The sequence below is a fragment of the Otolemur garnettii genome, unplaced genomic scaffold, assembly GCF_000181295.1.
Source record: "Otolemur garnettii isolate 467f Iridium unplaced genomic scaffold, OtoGar3 scaffold00039, whole genome shotgun sequence".
NCBI classification, from domain to species: Eukaryota; Metazoa; Chordata; class Mammalia; order Primates; family Galagidae; genus Otolemur; species Otolemur garnettii.
The window spans coordinates 491,743-511,688 of NW_003852434.1; the positions used below are offsets into that span (position 1 = coordinate 491,743).

Genomic DNA, 19,946 nt, shown 5'->3' on the forward strand with positions numbered 1-19,946 from the left:
AAAATATATTACAGTTTTTAGTAAGAAAAGTTCCTTTATTTAAAAAAATGCATTCACTGATTGATAGCATTTATTTTTAATTGTGCAACTGATCCGTTTCTTTTTTCACATATGCTAATGGGACACTCAAAATAACATTTAGATTCATTGTCATAAATCTGGTAAAAATATTGTGTACTAACTTTATTGTATATTCTATTACCCATTAAAATGTCTCTTTGGGCTGGGCATGTGGCTCACACCTGCACCCCTAGCAGTCTGGGAGTCTGAGGTGGGTGGATTGCTTGAGCTAACAAGCTCAAAACCAGCCTGACTAAAAGCAAGACCCTGTCTCTACTAAAAAAGGAAAAAACTGATGGAAAAGGATTGCTTGAGCCCCAGAGTTGGAGGTTGCTGTGAGCTTTGACATCACAGAACTCTAACTAGGGCAACATCGTGAGACCCTATCTCAAAAAAAAACTCTTTGTATTTTAAATCATTAAATGTGAGCAGTCTCAAAAAAAAATAAATACAAAATCTCTAATTATTATTGTTTACATGTTAAACTGAATAATTTTTTAAAATTTCTTAAACAATAATTACTACAAATGTATGCTTAATATTTTCAAGTCAAAAACACTTCTGTTGTTCTTTTTTAAAGTTCATTTGACTATTGTACCAAGCCTTCCCATAAACTACTCTAAACATTTACTTTACTAAGCCTCTACAGATACAAATTAATGTGCTTCATCTTAAGAAATCTTTTTAAAAGCGTTAATGATTTCCAGTAATGTAAGTCGTAGAATTTAAAGATACCATTATTTTAGTTTTTGGACTTGGGAAATCACTTTTATTAAAATCTTCATTTAAAACATTTAACATTGATGAGCTTTTTGTCAATATCAATTATCAATAATGATCTTATAATCTCAGAATATTTTTAATTATGTTGCTTAATAAAGAAAATAAATTCATAAAACCAATTCAACCAGAAGTTCTCAGCTGATGTTCATAAACACACACTTGCTGCTTTTAAAAATCACGTAATATGGCATCTGAAGTGAAATAGCTTTTCAAAAGACATTTTATTAAGTGGCATTTAAAAAATCCAAATCACTCTAAGTAATATTTCATCTACCAAAACTGCACTTTAAAAATGCAAATAACACCATCTAATAAATAATTTGAATAACTCAATTGATTCATAAGGTACCTTAGGTTAGGCTTTGCCAAAAGACCTATACCTTGAGGTAAACTCATGAGCGATTTACAGCATTTATTAAATATTTTTTGTTAAAATAAACTAATAAAGTACATATTATCATTTCATACTTTAGTAAAGAGAAATTCAAGACAAAAGAGGTTAATTGTTTTCCCCAAGCAAATACGTTGGAGTCAAGTCCACAGATTTTTAAATCATTCTTTGTTCTGCAGCCTTGCTGACTACCAAGACTTAGGATGCTACATTAAGTGTAGTTTTTAAAACTGTATTACTTGCTTTCATATGTTGTTATGAAAATCATCAAAATATACCAAAAATAGAAGGCTATAATTAGTCCATGAACCTTTCACTTCATGACTTATTCCCCAGTTTTGATGATTTTCAACAATTTGTTGAATTTGTTTCATCTATTGTCTTTCCCACACTTGTTGGTATAGCAAATTCCAGACACTGTATTTCTCCAACCACATACATACCTATAAAGAGCTTTCCTTCGAACAAATAGTACCATTCCAACACCCAAGAAAATAAACTAATCTATAATAACTCAATTAATATTAATAATTCCTCTGATTAACCTAGAAACAACTTATTATAAAGCCTTTAGAGATTTTTAAATACAACAAGGATGCCAAATGCATCTGTGTCTTTTAATACACAACTATCACCGGTTCCCATTTATCAGGTCATTTAATCTGTTAAAGAAACCTGACCACTTATCCTGCAGAACTGCCACATCTCTATTTGGTTGATAGCAGTCTGGCATGCCATGGGAAGTGTTCTCTCTGCCCATGTCCTATTGCTGATAAAATCAAAGTTCAATCTGCTTGCGTAGATAGATCGTAGCATTTATGGGAAGGGGTTGGAGGGAGGGCACACTTCAGACTGGGCTCTGTCGGTGCCATGTCTTTGCTCAGTGTTGCATCAAGAGGAACTAAATACCTATTGATTACACTGAGTGATGTAGGACACTGATCAGCAAGCTTGGGTACTCCCAGCCTCATTCATCTTTACAAGTTTTCCATCAGCAGTACGTCCTTGCAGTCAAGCACTTGTGCACCTCTTCCTCATTCCTTTTAATGATCGTTGAATACACCACTGTATAGTCACTGTGTCCTTTGGATGAATAGTCAAGGTGTCGCCAATACTTTGTTATCACTAATATTGTGCAATGAGCAGTTATATACAAGCATACACTATTTTGTATTTTGTCAGAGATTAGCTATCTAGGAGTTGGACTGTTGGATCTACAGGTAAATAATTTTCCTAGACAACTGGCAAATTAATTTACCTTCAAAGGGGTATACCTTTTCACATTCCCAGCTTGTATATATGTTTAGGACAAATACACATGAATGACATGAACAATAAAAATTGTATAATCTTTCTACATAAAACTGAGAAAAACCTACATTTTAAAAGGATACTGTCAAATCAAATGCAGGATGAGTTGTCCTACGGAATTTTTATCCTAAATCAGTATTCAATTAAATATTTTTAAAAGCAATTTCTTACCAGAAATTAAGCTAAAAGTATAAGAAAATACAAATATTGTTTTCCTCTGACCACTGTTAATGTATGACATGTGACATCAACATTCTGCATAAACAAAAATACACCATAAAATGTTAAAGCTGAAAATAACTGTAGAAATTATGTTTAACTTGTGTAAGTTAAAAATAAGAATACTAAAAACTAAGAGGCTTACTTTCTTAAACATATGCAGTAGGTCTAGATCAATGCTGTTTCTACTAAAAATGACTGTTGAAGGAATTATAAGCAGCAAAAATCTAAGTGTAAAAGGTCACCTGTGGTGTTGAATATTTAAATTTGAATGAACAAATAATTCCTATAAGGTACTTCAAAGAGAGTTATTTTGCAATTTGGAGATGTGAAATTTTATCTTCTAATATAAATTTGAACTATCACAGATATACGTGAGCTCTCTTATTCATTCACTGATCATAATTTATTTATCTCATATAGAACTGCATATATGTGTTTATGTGGCTGCTATTGCTAATGATTAATTTTGAGATCAATGTTATTGTGTCAACATTAACCTATGTAGTTATTACAGAAGTGGCTAAGTTTGAACAGTAAATCTAGATCTACAAAACTCCCATTCGGTTATATAAAATAAATGAATAATGAGATCGTAATCATTGTTTTCTACCATAAAAAATAAAACATTAACTTTTTCATTAGTAAGTATTCGACTAGAATATTTCCTTCTTTGAAAATATTCTTCTTGATATGGATTCTTGAAAGATTATAGTTTTTATTATTTATAATTATCTTTCATAATAGACTTTAGAATCATTTAAGAAAACCCCAGAATCATGTATCCATGGTACTTGCCATGTTCCCCACAAAGAGACTATAAAAATTGAGGACTGAAAAGACAGCAGGCCCCCTAAACAGTATTCAGCTTATCAATGAAGGCTGAGTGACTGGTTTGGCAGTCACTGGTTAGAACGCGGGCCCCATGCACCGAGGCCGGCAGGTTCAAATCAGGCCCGGACCTGCTAACCAACAATGACAACTGCAACAATAACAACAAAAAAATATAACCAGGCATTGTGGCAGGCACCTGTCATCCCGTTTACTTGGGAGGCCGAGGCAAAAGAACTGCTTAAGCCCAACAGTAGGAGGTTGCTGTGAGCTGTGACACCACTGCACTCTACCGAGGGCAACATAGTTAGACTCTGTCTCAAAAAAAAAAAAGAAAGCTGATTGGCTAAGATCAGAGTTGTATGAAATGTGCCTTTACTCAAAACTTACCAGAAGGATGAAGATTCTGTTCCTCTAAAAACTCTAGATCAAGCATTAGATCATCTTCATCCAGGTCACAAGATCCCAAATTATTCAAAACATCCTAGAGGAAAAGCAAAACCAGCAGTTAGGGACAAACCCCAATCTCAGCAGGCTCAGCTGTGGTTTCAGACATTTGACAAATGAGCAGAACACAAAGGGGAAGTGATAACTAAACTAAATATTTAGTTTAGCAGAAATACTTTCTCATCTCCTGGTAGATAAAACCTTTAGATATTCCTACATGATAAGGAAGTAATAAGGAGAATCTATGTTTTTAATAACATTAACATACCAAGTCCATATGACATAATAGCAGGAAAAATATTATGTAACACAAGTAAGTTGTGACTTAAAAAGAAAATCACTTTCTGAGAGGACTCTAGTATTACACAGAATTAAAAGCTAGGCATTAACTTAAAAAAAAAAAAAAGGTATCAGGGTTTAACATGCAGAGTTTATCTGTAAAAATTAAGTCTAACCTTACGGCCAGTATCTTGGGTTTGAATTGTCTCTGAATGTGTAGAAAAGATCAGACAAAAAAAAACACCACCTGTCAACAACCCAGAAGTTTCCAATTTAAGACATGATTATCTTTTTATTGTAGGTTTAATATTGTTTCTAAGTGATAGAAAAGTACAAAAACAGATTCAGACATTTCTAAAACCCCAGGCAAATGTATATTCCATATATGCGATGTGTAAAAACAAGTGAAAAGATGAAAAGAAATGCTTGGTATTAGCACATTGGTAACCAGTTTCAGGGTAAGGATACCGACTTGCTTTGGCATCATTGTAATATACAATTTTCCTTGTTTAAAGAGGCTGGAAGAAAAAAATTCTGTCATTTCTGACACGGATGAATGTGGAGGGCACCATGCTCAATGAAGAAAGCCAAACGCAGCGACTGATAGCACTTCTTTGTGGAAATATAAGACAGCTGAACTCATAAAAGCAGAAAGGAGAACGGTGGTCACCAGAGGTCAGCTTTGTGTGGAATGGGGAGCTCTTGGTCGAAGGGTACAGAGTTTCATTTAAACAAGATAAATAAGTTACAGAGATCTATTGTGTACTAGGGTGAATATCGTTTATAATGATGTATACTTGAAAATTACTAAGAGAGTAAAATGTTTTCCCAACCAAAAAAAAAAAAAAAAAAAAAGTGGAGTGATAACTTAACAGACCTAATTTCTCATTTCTTTCTCATCCTATAAATTTGGTATAATTTGATCATAGCATTTCTTAGAGCATACATGAATCAAAACATCACACTGTTTATCATAAATCCATATAATTTTTTGTGAATTAACAAATTAAAGCATTATAGAATCATTAAAAAGCACACATATATATAAAAGAAAAAATTAAAGTAGTAAAGCATTTAAGAAATATTGATGGTAGAGTTGGTGTTTTAATTATACACTGGGAAGAATTTGCTTCTATGAAATTTAAATCAATATTTAAAGGTCATCAAAATTATATTTAATACAAATTTCAATTTATAGGTATGTAAGACTTAATGTGGCTATTTTGAGAAGAGGTGACTGTTTACTGTAAGGAAATGCTAACTATTAACTAAAGTCATAAGACTAGTAAATTGCGTATTAAACCAAATGCAAATATTACTAAGTATTCTCTAAACACTCATCTAAAAATCTTCTGGTAATACTGATTACTTATGCAACTCCCAAATGACTTGATATTAAGAGCCATTAAGAATAAACTAAATAATTATTAGTGAAGTAATTAAAAATTAATTTTCTAAACTCTAGGGATATAACAATGATTCTAACAGGCACAGTTTCTTTCCTCATAGGTCTTACATGTAACTGTATTCTAGTAGGAAATACTAATCTCTTCTACAAATAAGGTAAGTATTATCACTTATAAGTCAGTCTAATGTGTTTGGTTAGTGTAAATCAATTTTCAGAGCCTGGTTCCTACTGGCTGAAATAATAAAATTGAATTTTTAAAGCTACAAAGTTGAGAAAAATATCTCTGATTACTCCATTAAGATGTAACCATTCCATAGAGCCTAATCTAAAAGACCTCATCAGCTCCATTTATCTCTTTATTGTAATACACATAATAATTGAAAGCAAAAGAAACTAAGACATGTCACTACATAGGAAGTACTGCTTTATAAAAGAAAATTCAATGAAAAAGATGATTAAATTATCAAAACAGTTCTTAATTATGACATTATGAGGAAGTTGTTAATTATATTTCTATGCTGTTATATATTAGTCAAAGGACTATCCAAACAGGCTTAAGATAAAAGGCAGATTTGACAAAATGCTCTTGGCTTTAGTTAGTTGTTTATGTACTATTTAATTGGCATGGTGTAAGTGCTCTGATGATTACTAAATCTAAAAGTCAAGACTAAAGTATTGAAATTAATAACACAGTTTCAGTGTAGTGTACATCCTCCTAACCATCCTATATTAAGATCGGGTACTGCTAACATATACATTTCCTTCTCTACTTTTCTGATCATAGAAGTTTCTGTAGATTGACTCAAAAGAAACACTACTTTTTAAAAATTAAATAATAACGGTGTAGTTAATTACCACAGCAAATCCTCAGTCAAATTTCCATGTGTGAGTTTAAAAATAAATTCTGAAACTTGCCTTACAATGAATGATATCTGTATTTATACTCAGGGATATAAGATACAGTCAACTAACTTGGTAAAGATCCTTAAGTAAATATTAATCCCAGGAAGATAAATTATAAATTGCAAAAAAATGTGAGATGTATATGTGACAATCATCAAAGTGACATCATCAAAGATTGGGCATAGGAATAGACTGGATACATATAGTTTTAAAAGGCTGAGCTGCACACACTTACATGTGCACTAGAGAAAAGAAAATAATACACAGAGGGTGAAAAAAATGTATACACATACACATTTTTGTTTTGTTTTGTTTTGCAGTTTCTGGCCCGGGCTGGGTTTGAACCCACCACCTCCGGCATATGGGACCAGCGCCCTACTCCTTTGAGCTACAGGCACTGCCCAAAATGTATACACATTTTAAGAAAGGAAAAACTGTGTTAAAACTGTAATACTCACTAAATACCAGTAAAAAAGATGAACACAAGTCACGCTGAGCACCTTTTATAACTGCAGAACTCAAATGTGACTTGAGCATTGCAAATATAAATACAGCTCTTTCCTTTCTTAAAATATGTATACATTTTTGGCACACTCTGTAAATAGTGTACATATTTTTAATAACATGATTTCACTGCTGGTTTTTAGAAAAAGCAATCATGTGGCAATATATTATAAGTATTGCTCTGAGGGGAGTTATTTGGTGTTGATTTCCAGATTGAGTTTTAAAAACATACTCAATCCTCAGGATAGAATTACCTTCGACTTTCAGCAGAGCACCCACAAAGTATTTTCACTTGCTCTTTGCTAATTATTAATTTACATTATAGTTTTGTATAAAACAAAATACGTTTAGTAAATATTTTCAAAAATGTGTCTTAATTCTATCAATCCTTACTCAGAAAACTTCCCACTACCAGTCCAAAAACACATAGATGTCACAAGTATGAATGGAGGTTTTGTTATTCATTAACATAATATATTGTCATTTTAAATGTATGCGAAGAAGAATATTAATTTTAATTGTTGCATATTTTTGTGTTTAAATGTGATTATTAAGCAAAATAAGATTCTGAAAGCTATAGCCATAGTTGCTAATTCTTCTACTTACACTGATAAAAGATAGATGATTCTACCATGTTTCCCTGAAAATAAGACCTACCCCAAAAATAAGCCCTACCAGGATTTCTATGCATTTGTTAAATATAAGCCCTGCCCCAATAATAAGACCTAGTGATGAGTGTGGCTAGGCCGAGTATCTTTCTCTTAGCTCCTTTCTCCAAACAGTTCACACTTACGCAGGTGCGTGTGTGGTAACCTCAGTCGCAGGCATCCTATGGCACATGTGCAAACGGCTAGGGGAAAGGAGTTCACACATCATTAGCGCCATCAACAAGGTCAGCCCCCCCTGTCAGGTTCCAGAAGAAGATGACTTAACTGTATTTGAATAAATGTAGATTGTTGTGTTATACTTCATAAAAATAGGACATCCCCTGAAAATAAGCCCTAGTGTGTCTTCTTGAGAAAAAGCAAATACAAGACAGTGCCTTATTTTCGGGGAAACATGGTATGAGTTATTCCAAGGAGCAAATATTAAAATACTAAAACCTAAAGTTATACATGAATATTTCACTCTTCATAAAAGTTAATACTTATATGGATTCATACAATATTTCGTATCACTTTTAAACCAGTATCTGAATTCATGCAAATTTTAAATATTTCCATTTTAATCTATGAATAAGTTAAATGCCATTATATTATTAATAAAAATAGGAAACTAGGCAGTATAAAAATCTTACACAATTAGAAAACTTAATTCAAAGTTAAAATTTAATGACTGTTGTTCATCTAAAACTTCACAGTTTCTTTTCTTGTCTTCTTTTAAACTACTAGAGAAGAGAAACAAAAATTATGTCTTTTGGGATTCTATTTTCATGACAAATGGAACCAATGTCACAGACACCATGTCCTTGATTCAAAATCTGCCTACATCAGCTGGTGTCACCGTTACTAAACCAACACTTAAATATGCTTTATCAAATAATCTTAATTCCAATGAGAGCAAAATTCTCTTTAATGAAACACCATATTTACAATGAGGGTGACTAGTAGGTGATGAACCTAAAAAAGGCCAAAACAATATGACAATTGAAATATCTGGAACTCTAGGATTTAAAAAATATAGATATTTGGGAAAGGTCATTATTTCTAACCCTCATTCGTCTTTATATATTACTGGAATTAAACATCCCAGTTATGGAGTGGACATCACCGTCTCCTAATCAACGTCCCTGTCACCTTTTTGTCGGTAACCATTCCAGTTCCTCAACTCTAATTTTTAATTTCTCTACACACTATTCCAATATCATTCTCATTAAAGTATTAATTTGTATATATTCCCTCTTTGCCTGATATGCCCATACACAAAAAGAAATCAATGGTTTATGTCTCTCCCTTGTCACTCAAAACCCTGCAATTTGATCTCTACCTCTCCAAAACTGATTCATGCAAACTTAAAAAATACATATTGTTTTCTAAAAATTCCATTTACATATTCTTTCACTGCATCTTTACTGAGTGTCTCAAATGCTTGAGGAGCGAGGTAATACTTTATATTAAACAACAGATTTATTTTACAGCAGGTGCTTTAAAAAAGCTGTGGGATTCAGCTATTTTCAGCACACCACTGAGAAAGATGACCTTTTTTTCTATCAGACTTTCCTCAGACCAACATTTGGCCTTCCCCATTTCTATAGGTTTTAAAATATTCCAGGTTAACTTTGACTCTTGCCTTTTCATCCATATGTAGTAAAGTACAGCAAGGGAAGGATGCAGGCAGCCATTTGGCACCAGCAAGGTCTGTATGCAAATTGACTTGTCTCACCAAATGCAGCCTCTAATTTCTTACCTCTAATTGTTTTTTCATACAAATAAAGAAGTAATGTTCATTTGCTGATTTAAAAAAAAAAAAGCTGTGGGATAATGACAGGAAAGTTAAAGGGCTTTTCTCTAAATAAGTGTCTTTTACATGCAGTGTGTGCTTGGCTTCATGAAAGATTACTATCCACACCACATTAACTAGAATGTGTCTACCCAGGGAAAATTCGGACTATTCCTTGTACTTCCTACCAGAGAAGTCCTCAGAAACTCTTAAGAATGTCTCACTTTCTGGGGTGGCACCTGTGGCTCAAAGGAGTAGGGCGCCACCCCATATGCCAGAGGTGGCAGGTTCAAACCCAGGCCTGGACAAAAATCACACAAAAAAAAAAAACTAAAAAAAACAAAAAAGAATGTTTCACTTTCTGCTGCATCTGAGCAGAGAGTTCTTGCACTTTGAGGATCTTTGCTGTTGTATCACAATAATATAAAGAAAATAATATCTCACTGACCTAATAATATTTAATTACCATGTTATTCTGCAACAGTATTATGACCACTTACATAATTATCTGAAAATAAAGTGTCCTCTTGCCAAGGAGGTTTGATGAAGAACAATAATTTCCTCCATCAATGTTTTAAAACTATTAGATGTTTTGATAAAAAGTATATTATCCAGAAAAGTACTCATAATAACAGAGAAATATTTAATAAATATGAATTAATATTCATTAATATTTAATATTTAGTATTTCATTGCTATCCATACAATAGCATAATTGTCTTAGAATTTCTGCATTTAGCTTTTGTCCCCTAAAGTTGTCACTGTAGCCTTACTAGAAATCCTTGCTTGCTATTGCTTGCTAGTAATAGTGTGTATAATTCTGAAAATTGTATAAGTCTCCTATCACTTTAGAATTTCATTATATGCTGAATCAGAATGTGCCAGAGGAAATCTAATATGTCAGCTTGTCAAACCAGTAACCATAATGTTAATCATAAAGTAAAATCAATACCTTCCTGGTGAAGATAGCTGCTACTATTCAAAAGTATTGATATACTTTGAGGCATGAATAATTTTTCTATAATTGAGACACATTTTATACTAGGTTTATCTTAGCATATAGAATACTATGAGATTGGTAGAACATCTTACTGATTTATAAGTTAATCTCTATCATAATATTTCAAAATTAGGAACCATATATATTCAAATGATACTTATACCAACCTTGTATCACATAATACACTACGTAGTGGGGAAAACCAAATACAGAGATTGATAAATCTGATTTCTAACCTTGACCCATCCAAAAAACCAGCTCTGTGAACTGAAGCAAAACATAAACTCCTTCATGCTCTTCCATGGAATATACATAAACATTGTAATATGTATTCTGTACAATCCACGTGAGTCTGAAATGTTAACATTATTTGACAACTAAGAGCTCCTTTCTCATGATGATATACTGGCCAGATTTGAGCAGACTGCAAGGGGTGACAGCATGGTGTCCAAGCCTGCCCCTGACAACCACCAACCACCCTCATTAACAACAATTCACCAAGAGACTCACAGACTTCACTGGATACTATTAAATTCATAGTATGGCTTCTTATGGGGAGAAGTAACAGGTCAGAAGTCAACCAAAGGAAGACACGTGGAGGCACCTGCTGACGTTGATGTTCGTACTCCATGACGATACACATGGAGTACAGCCAAAAAGGGAAGCTCACCCAAGCTTCAGAGTCCAGAGATTTGGGGGGGTCTTCATCATCAATGTGATTAATTGCCTCTATGATTAATCTCAGCCTCCAGGGAGACTGATAGCTCATGACCCCAAACCTCTACCCTAAATCATACTGTTGGTCTTTCTGGCTTGGCCAGCCCCTTTGTAAGACTGTCAGGAGTGGCAAACCCATCCTAAGAGCCAGTGTGGCCATCCTCCATTCTAAACAAAGATACTCCTATTGAATATTATGTAAATTACCACTCAGAAGGTGGCGGTGGGGTAGAGGATATACCCCTTTTCGGGCAAGGATAAATTCTTCACTACACAAACACTATGATTCCATAATTCTGTATAGCTTTGATCCAAATTAATCTTAAATAAGCCTAAGTACAAAAGATAACTGAGTCTTTATCTTTTCCACTTTTTAAAATCTATATTTATTTTCTATCATAATAATAATACATAAGCAAATAATCTACTAAGGTAACATATTGTTTTAATAACTGTCTAGTCTTAATGGTTATTTTCTATACATTTTCCCCAAATTTTTCACATTAAATGCATTATCATGGAAATAAAGACTAATTAATTCTCTTATTCAACAATATTTACTGTATGTTTACCAAGTACCAACACAGTACTAAATTCTGAATAATGAACAATAAAGTGTCCTAGTCTAGACAGTAAATAAATTCATGAGAAAATAAGACAATTTTAGCTACTGATGAATGCTATTATTTAATATAATATTAGATTAATATAATATTAGTTGCAGCAAGCAGCTACTTTAAGTGGGTGGGGAAAGCCTTTCTAAAAGTGTCATGTAGGCTACGAAGCAACCATTTGAAGACCATGAAGAAAAACATCCCTGCAGAGGAAACAGCAGGTGCAAATCGTCTACAGTATTTGTGAACTTGGTCCCTTATGGGGGCAGAGAGAGGGCGGGAAAGGTTGGAGCATAGAGACAAGAGACAGTTGTACAAGGGAAGTTAGGGAGGAATGCAGCGTCCGGGTCATATAATATCTTCAGGATGGCAAGTGTTTAGAAATCACTGGAATGTGATAAGCTCAGATACTCATTTCAGGAAGATGACAGTGCCCTCTATGCCAAAAAATGTATTGTAAGAAAAACTTTTTCTCAATGGATGCTACAGCCAGAAAGGCATACATTGTTTTATGAATGAAATACTCAAAAGTTAGAAAAATGAAAACACTTGGCTTAAGCCCACAATGCAAGAAAGTGGAAGAACAAAGGTTTTAAACACGATTTTGCCTGAAGCATAAAACTTTCTCCACTAAACTTCCCATCACATGTACACACGCTCGTGTTTGTTGATATTGAAGATAAACCACTTAAATACTAGGAAGTTTTTTTTTAATTTGACTGCTACCATTTTATTATATGTTTGAATAAAAGTGAGCATGGACAGTTTTGAAAGAGAGATCTAAACTGATTTTCTTATAACTTTTAAACAGATATGCTCCCATTTTTACTATTTTCTATGGAATCTTAAGAAAATTACCTGGCCTATTTGGGCGATCATTCCTTTTTTCCTTAATTTGAGCAGATCATCCATCATCCATGATGATCTACTTTGTCTATAATTCGTTTCATCTAAAATGATACTTTTCTGTGTTGTTGAGAATGTTTAAAAAATGTTAACCTTTTACATGTTCTTGACATTTCCTTTCTTTTTCAACGTTGCGAGTTTATCCAGATTTCTCTTTGTTTACCCTTCCGTCCAGGTCCAAGTCATACTGTCGGCCCTTCAGGAAGATTCTCTCACTGGCTGCGGTCAGCAATAATTTGTTCTCATATAGGTTTATCACATTATTCTTATTTATACCATTCATTGTGAAAGTAGATATGGTATATTATTGTCCCGTTACAGCTCTCACAACAATCATAACAACCCTGAGTATCTTGATAAATTAATTCAGCAATTATTTATTATGAATTTATTATTTGCTTGGTACTATGCAATAACACTGTCTTGAAGTTTGCGATCTAATAACTTAGCTAGAAGTCGTTGAATAGAAAAGTAAAATATATAAAGTAGAACATTTTTTAGTGAATGAGAAATTCATAGTTAAATAAATAAATTTTACATTTTCACTGTTAAAATTATCATTTTGGAGTCCTAAGGAAAGCAAAAGAATTCCACTCACTGAATCATTTTCCTATTAATGTACGTTTTGTATTAAGGTACAAAGAAATACAACCTCATGGGCAGAAACAGCGTGCCACAGGCAATTACAAAGCACACTTTCTCTCGTTACATTAGAGGTTTCTATCCTTTTGAAAGACTAACTTTATATTCCATTATCTTCGAAATAATTATAGTAGTTCAATGTCTAACCTAATCATGGCTACATCACACAGGAGAAAGAAGTACAAATAGTTCAGCATTAATATACGAATATAACTAGTTTATAAGTACTTTTATTATCAAGAGGAAATTCCTTAGTTCTTAAATACCATAATACCTCATGATCTATTAAGGTATATAGTCCTATTTCCTTTTCTTTGAAGGATTTGTTTAAAACACACAATGTTGACATATATATGATAATAAAACGTAGTCACAAAATAAATATATTCATAATGTCATACACCTGTAAGTATAAATTGAATCTAAGATGTAGTGAACAAACAAATTAAGATAAAAATCAGATCATTAAAACAGAGGTGAGCAAAGCTAGAATAGAATTGGTTCTTTAATTCCATTTGGTATGTTTACTAAATTATCTGTTTGATATGAAAACTTTCAAATGAATTTATCCCTCCTGTCTGATTAATATAAAATTGAGACAAATTTTTTTAACTCTGATCACTTATAAAATTTTAAGAAATTGAAATATTGTATCCTATCCAGCCATTACCATCAGTTTTGCTACACGTAAGTGTACTATAAAGACTTGTAAGTGAATGAGGTGCTCTATAATTAACAGAAATCTAGTTGACTACTAAAAATCCATGAATACAAACCAATTAGTTCAACTTCATTATTATATGAATTAATGGAATTTAAAATATATTAAAGGTATATTAATGATGATTAGGATTAAAGAAAAATAATAAGTTTAGAGAAACATGTCAATTAAAAAATTGATATTCTGAATGACCTTATGTTAGCTTTATAATTCAATATTACCATTAATTTCCTTTTACTCTGGCATTTTCCTCACTTCTTGTGAGGAAATGAATGAATTTCGATGATCACTGCCCTAGAATGCATTCATTAAGTGCTTTTCTCCTTTATTTAGTTTCCTTCAGAGCAACAAGATAATGATCCTGTTGAATCAAAGGGATCATTTCTGGTATTTGTACTATGTACACCACATTATTCTATGGGGTGAAAATATTGAAAGATAAAAAACTTCTTGATAAAGGCACAGTGCAGTTTGTGCACATTCTATAAATACACAGGCCGCTCTTCACTGTGGCATCTCCCGGAGGAGCCAGGTGTCACTGCTGCACCTTCTCTCACCTTGTGAGCTGCAGGTCCTGGGAGACCTGTGGGGAAGTCGGAGCGACACCCTGGAAACAGAGAAATGCAACTGCTGACACTCAGAGATGTGTCTATAGAATTCTCCATGGATGAGTGGGCCTGCCTGGACCCTGACAGCAGACTCTGTATCGGGATGTCATGTTAGAGACCTACAGAAACCTGGTTCTCCTTGGGCTTGCTGTCTCTAAGCCAGACCTTATCACCTGTCTGGACCAAAGCAATGAACCCTGGAAGGGAAAGACACACCAGACAGTAGTCAAGCACCCAGTTACATCTAATCATTCTACCCAGGACAATTCACAATGTTGGGTACAAACATTTTATTACCAAAGACAATGCTGAATGCTGAGAAGATATTAAAACAATGGCCCTGAGAATTTAAACTCAATAAACTCCTGGGATCGGGTGTATGAGTATAAGCAGCAGAAAGTATGTTATGATGGTCTGGATGAATGTTTAACAGCTATGCATGGTGAAATCTACCAATGCAGTAAAGGTTTCAAGGTTCTGAGAATATTATTAAGTCTAAATAGACATAAGATGAAATATACTAGGGAGAAAACTTTTGAGCGCAAAAAACATGGGAAAGCCTTAAACCTATGCTCAAACTTTGGAAAACATAAGATAAGTCATTTTGTGGAAAAGCAGTACAAATATAAAGAATGTTACAGAGTCTTTAAATCTTGCTTAAGCTTGTCTAAGCCCAGGGGACTTCATACTGGAGAGAAAATCTACCATTGCAAAAATGATGACAAGTGTCTTAGCCACACCTCAAAATATTCTAACCATAATTCATAATGAAGAGAAACCCTACAAATGTGCAGAATGTGGCAAAGCCTTTAATCATTACTCAACCCTTTCTGTACATGAAAGAATTCATTCTGGGAAGAAACCATACAAATGCCAAGAATGTGGAAAAGCCTTTAACCGGTACTCACATCTTTCTCGACATAAAAGAATTCATTCTGGAGAGAAACCCTACAAGAGTCAAGAATGTGGCAAATCCTTTAGTGATTACTCAACCCTTTCTGTACATAAAAGAATCAATTCTGGGGAGAAACCATACAAATGTGAAGAATGTGGAAAAGCCTTTAACCAGTCCTCACACCTTTCTGGACATAAAAGAATTCATTCTGGAGAGAAACCCTTCAAATGTGAAGAATGTGGCAAAGCCTTTACCAGTCCTCAAACCTTTCTGAACATGAGAAAATTCATTCTAGAGAGAAATCTTACAAATGTCAAGAATGTGTTAAATCCTTTAACCAGTACTCAACCCTTTCTGTACATAAAAGAATTCATTCGGGAGAGAAACCCTTCAAATGTGCAGAATATGGCAAAGCCTTTAACCAGTACTCAAACCTTTCTGAACATGAGAGAATTCATTCTGGAGAGAAATCCTACAAATGTCAACAATGTAGAAAAGCCTTTAACCAGCACTCCAACCTTTCTCAACATACAAGAATTCATTCTGGAGAAAAACCCTACAAATGTGAAGTATGTCGCAAAGCCTTTAAGCATTATTCAAGACTTTCTGTACATAAAATAATTCCTTCTGGAGAGAAACCTTATGAATATCAACAATGTGACAAATCCTTTAACTAGAACTCAAATCTTTCTAAACATAAAAAAATTCATTCTGGAGAAAACTTATAAATATGAACAGTGTGACAACCCTTTAAATCAGGTTAAAATCGGCCTGTCCATAGAAAAAAATCATACAACATAGACAGCCTACAAATATGAAGAATGTGCTAGTACCTTTACTTGGTGTTCATAACTTACTAAGCATAAAATAATTTACACTGGAGAGAAACTCTACAAATGTGAACAATGTGGCAATGCACTTAAACCAGAGGTCAAAACTTACTAAATATAGGGAAATTCATATTGGAGAGAAATCTTACAAATGTGAATAATACAGCAAAGATTTTTTAATTGTTGGGAATTCATTGAGTGTACAAGAAACCAAGTTACACTGATTTCATTTGTTAGGTAAAGTCCATCTTACAATTGTGTCTTGTCCCCAAAAGGTGTATCAAAAATATGGGATGTTTCACAAATTTGCATGTCATCCTTACACAGGGGGCATGCTAATCTCTGTATTGTTCCAATTTTTGTATATGTGCTGCTGAAGCAAGCACTATGGCAAAGGTTTTAACTGGTCCCTGGCCCTTAGGAAACGTAAGAGAAATCATGCCAGAGAAAAGTCATCACGATATGAGGGTATGGTGAAGCTTTATGCCAGTAATCACAGTTTTCTGTACACAGGAGAATTCACGTTTAAGAAAAATGCTATAAAGTGAAGAATGTGAAAGTGTTTAACCTCTGCTCAAACCACTCTATATATGACAAATTTATGACAGAGAAAACCCCTACAAATGTGAAGACAGTTTTATTGTATAACCAGTATTCACACATTTATGAATCCCACAATTCATAGAGAAATTCTATACATGAAGAATATGACGATGTCTTTAACTATTTCTCATGCCTTTCTAATCCTAATTCATAGGGAAGAAATACTACAAATGTCAATCATGTCTTAAAGCTGAGTTTATTCTGTTAGGTAGGGTGAAGGAGGGACAGGGGAAGATGATTCTAGGAGACCCCTTGTTCACAATAAGAGGAACAAAATTACCAGAGTGGGCTGCCAAGAAAGAAAAGCATTTCAAGAAGGCTTCCAAACTGAACTGATGTTTGCTCTACAAAAATGAGTCTCAGCAGTGGAGAGGCCTCAATGTGGAGATATGGCCAAGGCCACAAGAAGGGATCTTTGCAGCATGCACAAAAGTGACAGTAGCCTCAAGTGACCCTTTTCATTAACACATAAAATTGTCACTTTTATCACAGTTTACAAATACTATGACAGCTTCTGGAAATTACCTCACAGGGATAGAAATGGGAGGACTCTCCATTCAGGAAGTTTTCCCCCGTTCCAGGAAAAATCATAAATATTTTACCCCCTATCACTTAACACAGATTTGGAAAATCAGCATAAAGGGGAAAAGTGTCACTAAACTCAGGGTCTTCTCCACTTGAGAAGGTAGAAGTCTCTGGAGTATACACTGTCTTTTAATAAACTTTGACCTTTTGCACACACATACAAAAAATAATAATATAAATACACATGCCATGTGCAATGTAAAATGTACATGAAATCAGTCTTTACATTTGTATGAAGCTGTTTTCACCAGTTTCATTAGTTCTAAAAGACTCTGGCTTTTCAAATTTATGTTCCATAAGTTAGAGAATAATGAATAAGAAGTCTTTAAACCTTACAAAACCCAAAGTCCTTCTTGGTCATTCTCTTCTATACCGATTATGCTTTGTACTAATTACCAAGCGGTGGGTGGTGGGGCAGGCCCAGCGCTGGTCTCCCAGGCTTACTTTCAAGCCATGGTTACTCTGCTCTCAGTTAAAATCCTGAGAAGCACAAGCTGAAACATCCTTAGTTCTTCTGCACTTGCTCCATTCATTAAGAACGTTGACACTGGCTTGGCTGACATTTCTGTGGTCTAGATTAGTGACTTCCTTTGCCCCCATGTCATTCTCCGCTCACTTCTTTTTAATGCACAGCAGCACTGCACTGACACCAGCCCTGTGTACTGGTTTCCACGAGGGAACCATAACTGCTTTGGGAGCATGAAGAGGGAGCACAGTATCTGGCACTTCTTGAATAAACTGACTATAATTATACTAAATGTCTGCCCCTAAGGAGGTAACTCCACCACGAATGAATCTCTAAATCCTACCTAGAAATCGGGAACCGTCATCAATTTAAAATTTTAAGGCCATACCCAAGGCACCCGGTCCTCACGTGGCTAGATGCAGGTAACAGAAACTTGAAAATAGTTGAAGTACTTTTCAGAATTTCAGGAAGCATATTGAAAAAGAGATTCCAAAGTCGAGTAGTGGAATAATTAATTTGAATAGTTATGAAGTAAATAATTTAAATGTATTACAGTTGGTAAAGCCCTTTCATCTGAGACTAAACATTGTATCTTTCCATATATAATAAGGAAATTTAATTCAAAATTCATAAGAAGCTGTATGAGGACACCAATAATAAGAATGATACCATATCAAAAGCTTTGAACATAAAGACAATGACTTAAATATTAAGCAATTAATATCGTTAAAATTTATCACAATTAATGAAGATTTATTTAATTTATACTTGTTTTCATAAAAAGAAAAATCCATTTATACCATTTTCTTATTTCAAGTACATCATCCATTTATCCTCTGAAGTATCAGCTTTTTTGGTAAACACTTTCTAAGAGACATCTAGAATACTTATCACAACTACTAGTGCTGTTACTATAATACTGAGACCATCTCCCATTTCTTGTACCCTGCCATACGTGTTCCCAGTTTCTGCAGAAGTTAAACTGCCGTTTCATTATTTCCAAGGTTTCCACCACATCCTCTGTATCCTCAGTGGTCTTCCCTCAGTCTATCAAGCAATGACTCCTAGAACACGTCTTAACTTTCATGTTACCATAAATTACGTGACAAAGCTTTTCAGCAACTGATCCCCGAGAGAGCTGGCAAGTTCCTCAGAGTGTGTTTCACACGGTCACTTGACATGGAGGAAAATTCATTTTTGTTTCTTGGTCCAAGATCCTCAACTACCTCTGACAAATGGGTATTAACTTACATATTACACACTCCCTTGGAGTTATTTTAGAGCCATGCGTCCTGATTTTGACCTTAAACCCATCCCATATGAGCCTCAAACACCATTTCCCCCAGCTCAGATAACTCAGGAAATCCACACAATGAAATGACAGGACTACAGAATGAGAGCGCTCTCTGAGTCACTGCATGACGTGGAGCCTCCCTGGAGGTCTGCTGAACCCACATGGGTTTTGTGTGAGCCAGAAATAAACGTGCGTTGTGAGGGTTTTCATGCTTCATTTTTTGGCTCTGCGTACCTCAGTCTATTTTTACTCTGTTTTTACTCTTACTTCACTGGTAGTACGCTCCCTCTTTGAATGTTGTCATTAAAATCTGTTGTTTGTTAATAATTATTCTTCTACAGCGGTTCTCAATCTGTGGGGTGAGACCAGTGAAAATACATCCTGCGTATCAGATATTTACATTATGATTCATAACAGTAGCAAAATTACAGTTATGAAGTAGCAATGAAAATAATTTTAAGATTGGGGGTCACCACAACACGTGGAACTG

General features: G+C 34.2%; 1 protein-coding gene and 1 non-coding gene across 2 annotated transcripts in view; both read right to left on the bottom strand.

The window, feature by feature from the left end:
* The window catches only part of CCSER1 (coiled-coil serine rich protein 1), a 639,717-nt gene that overhangs the window by 393,253 nt on the left and 226,518 nt on the right, over nt 1-19,946 (bottom strand). The window contains exon 4 of the mRNA XM_023513363.1: nt 3,986-4,079. Coding sequence (XP_023369131.1) covers nt 3,986-4,079 — 94 coding nt within the window. The remainder of the gene's footprint in view (nt 1-3,985; nt 4,080-19,946) is intronic.
* On the bottom strand, nt 16,791-16,894 carry LOC111725396. The gene has a single exon (XR_002773471.1). It is a non-coding gene; the product is annotated as a U6 spliceosomal RNA (small nuclear RNA).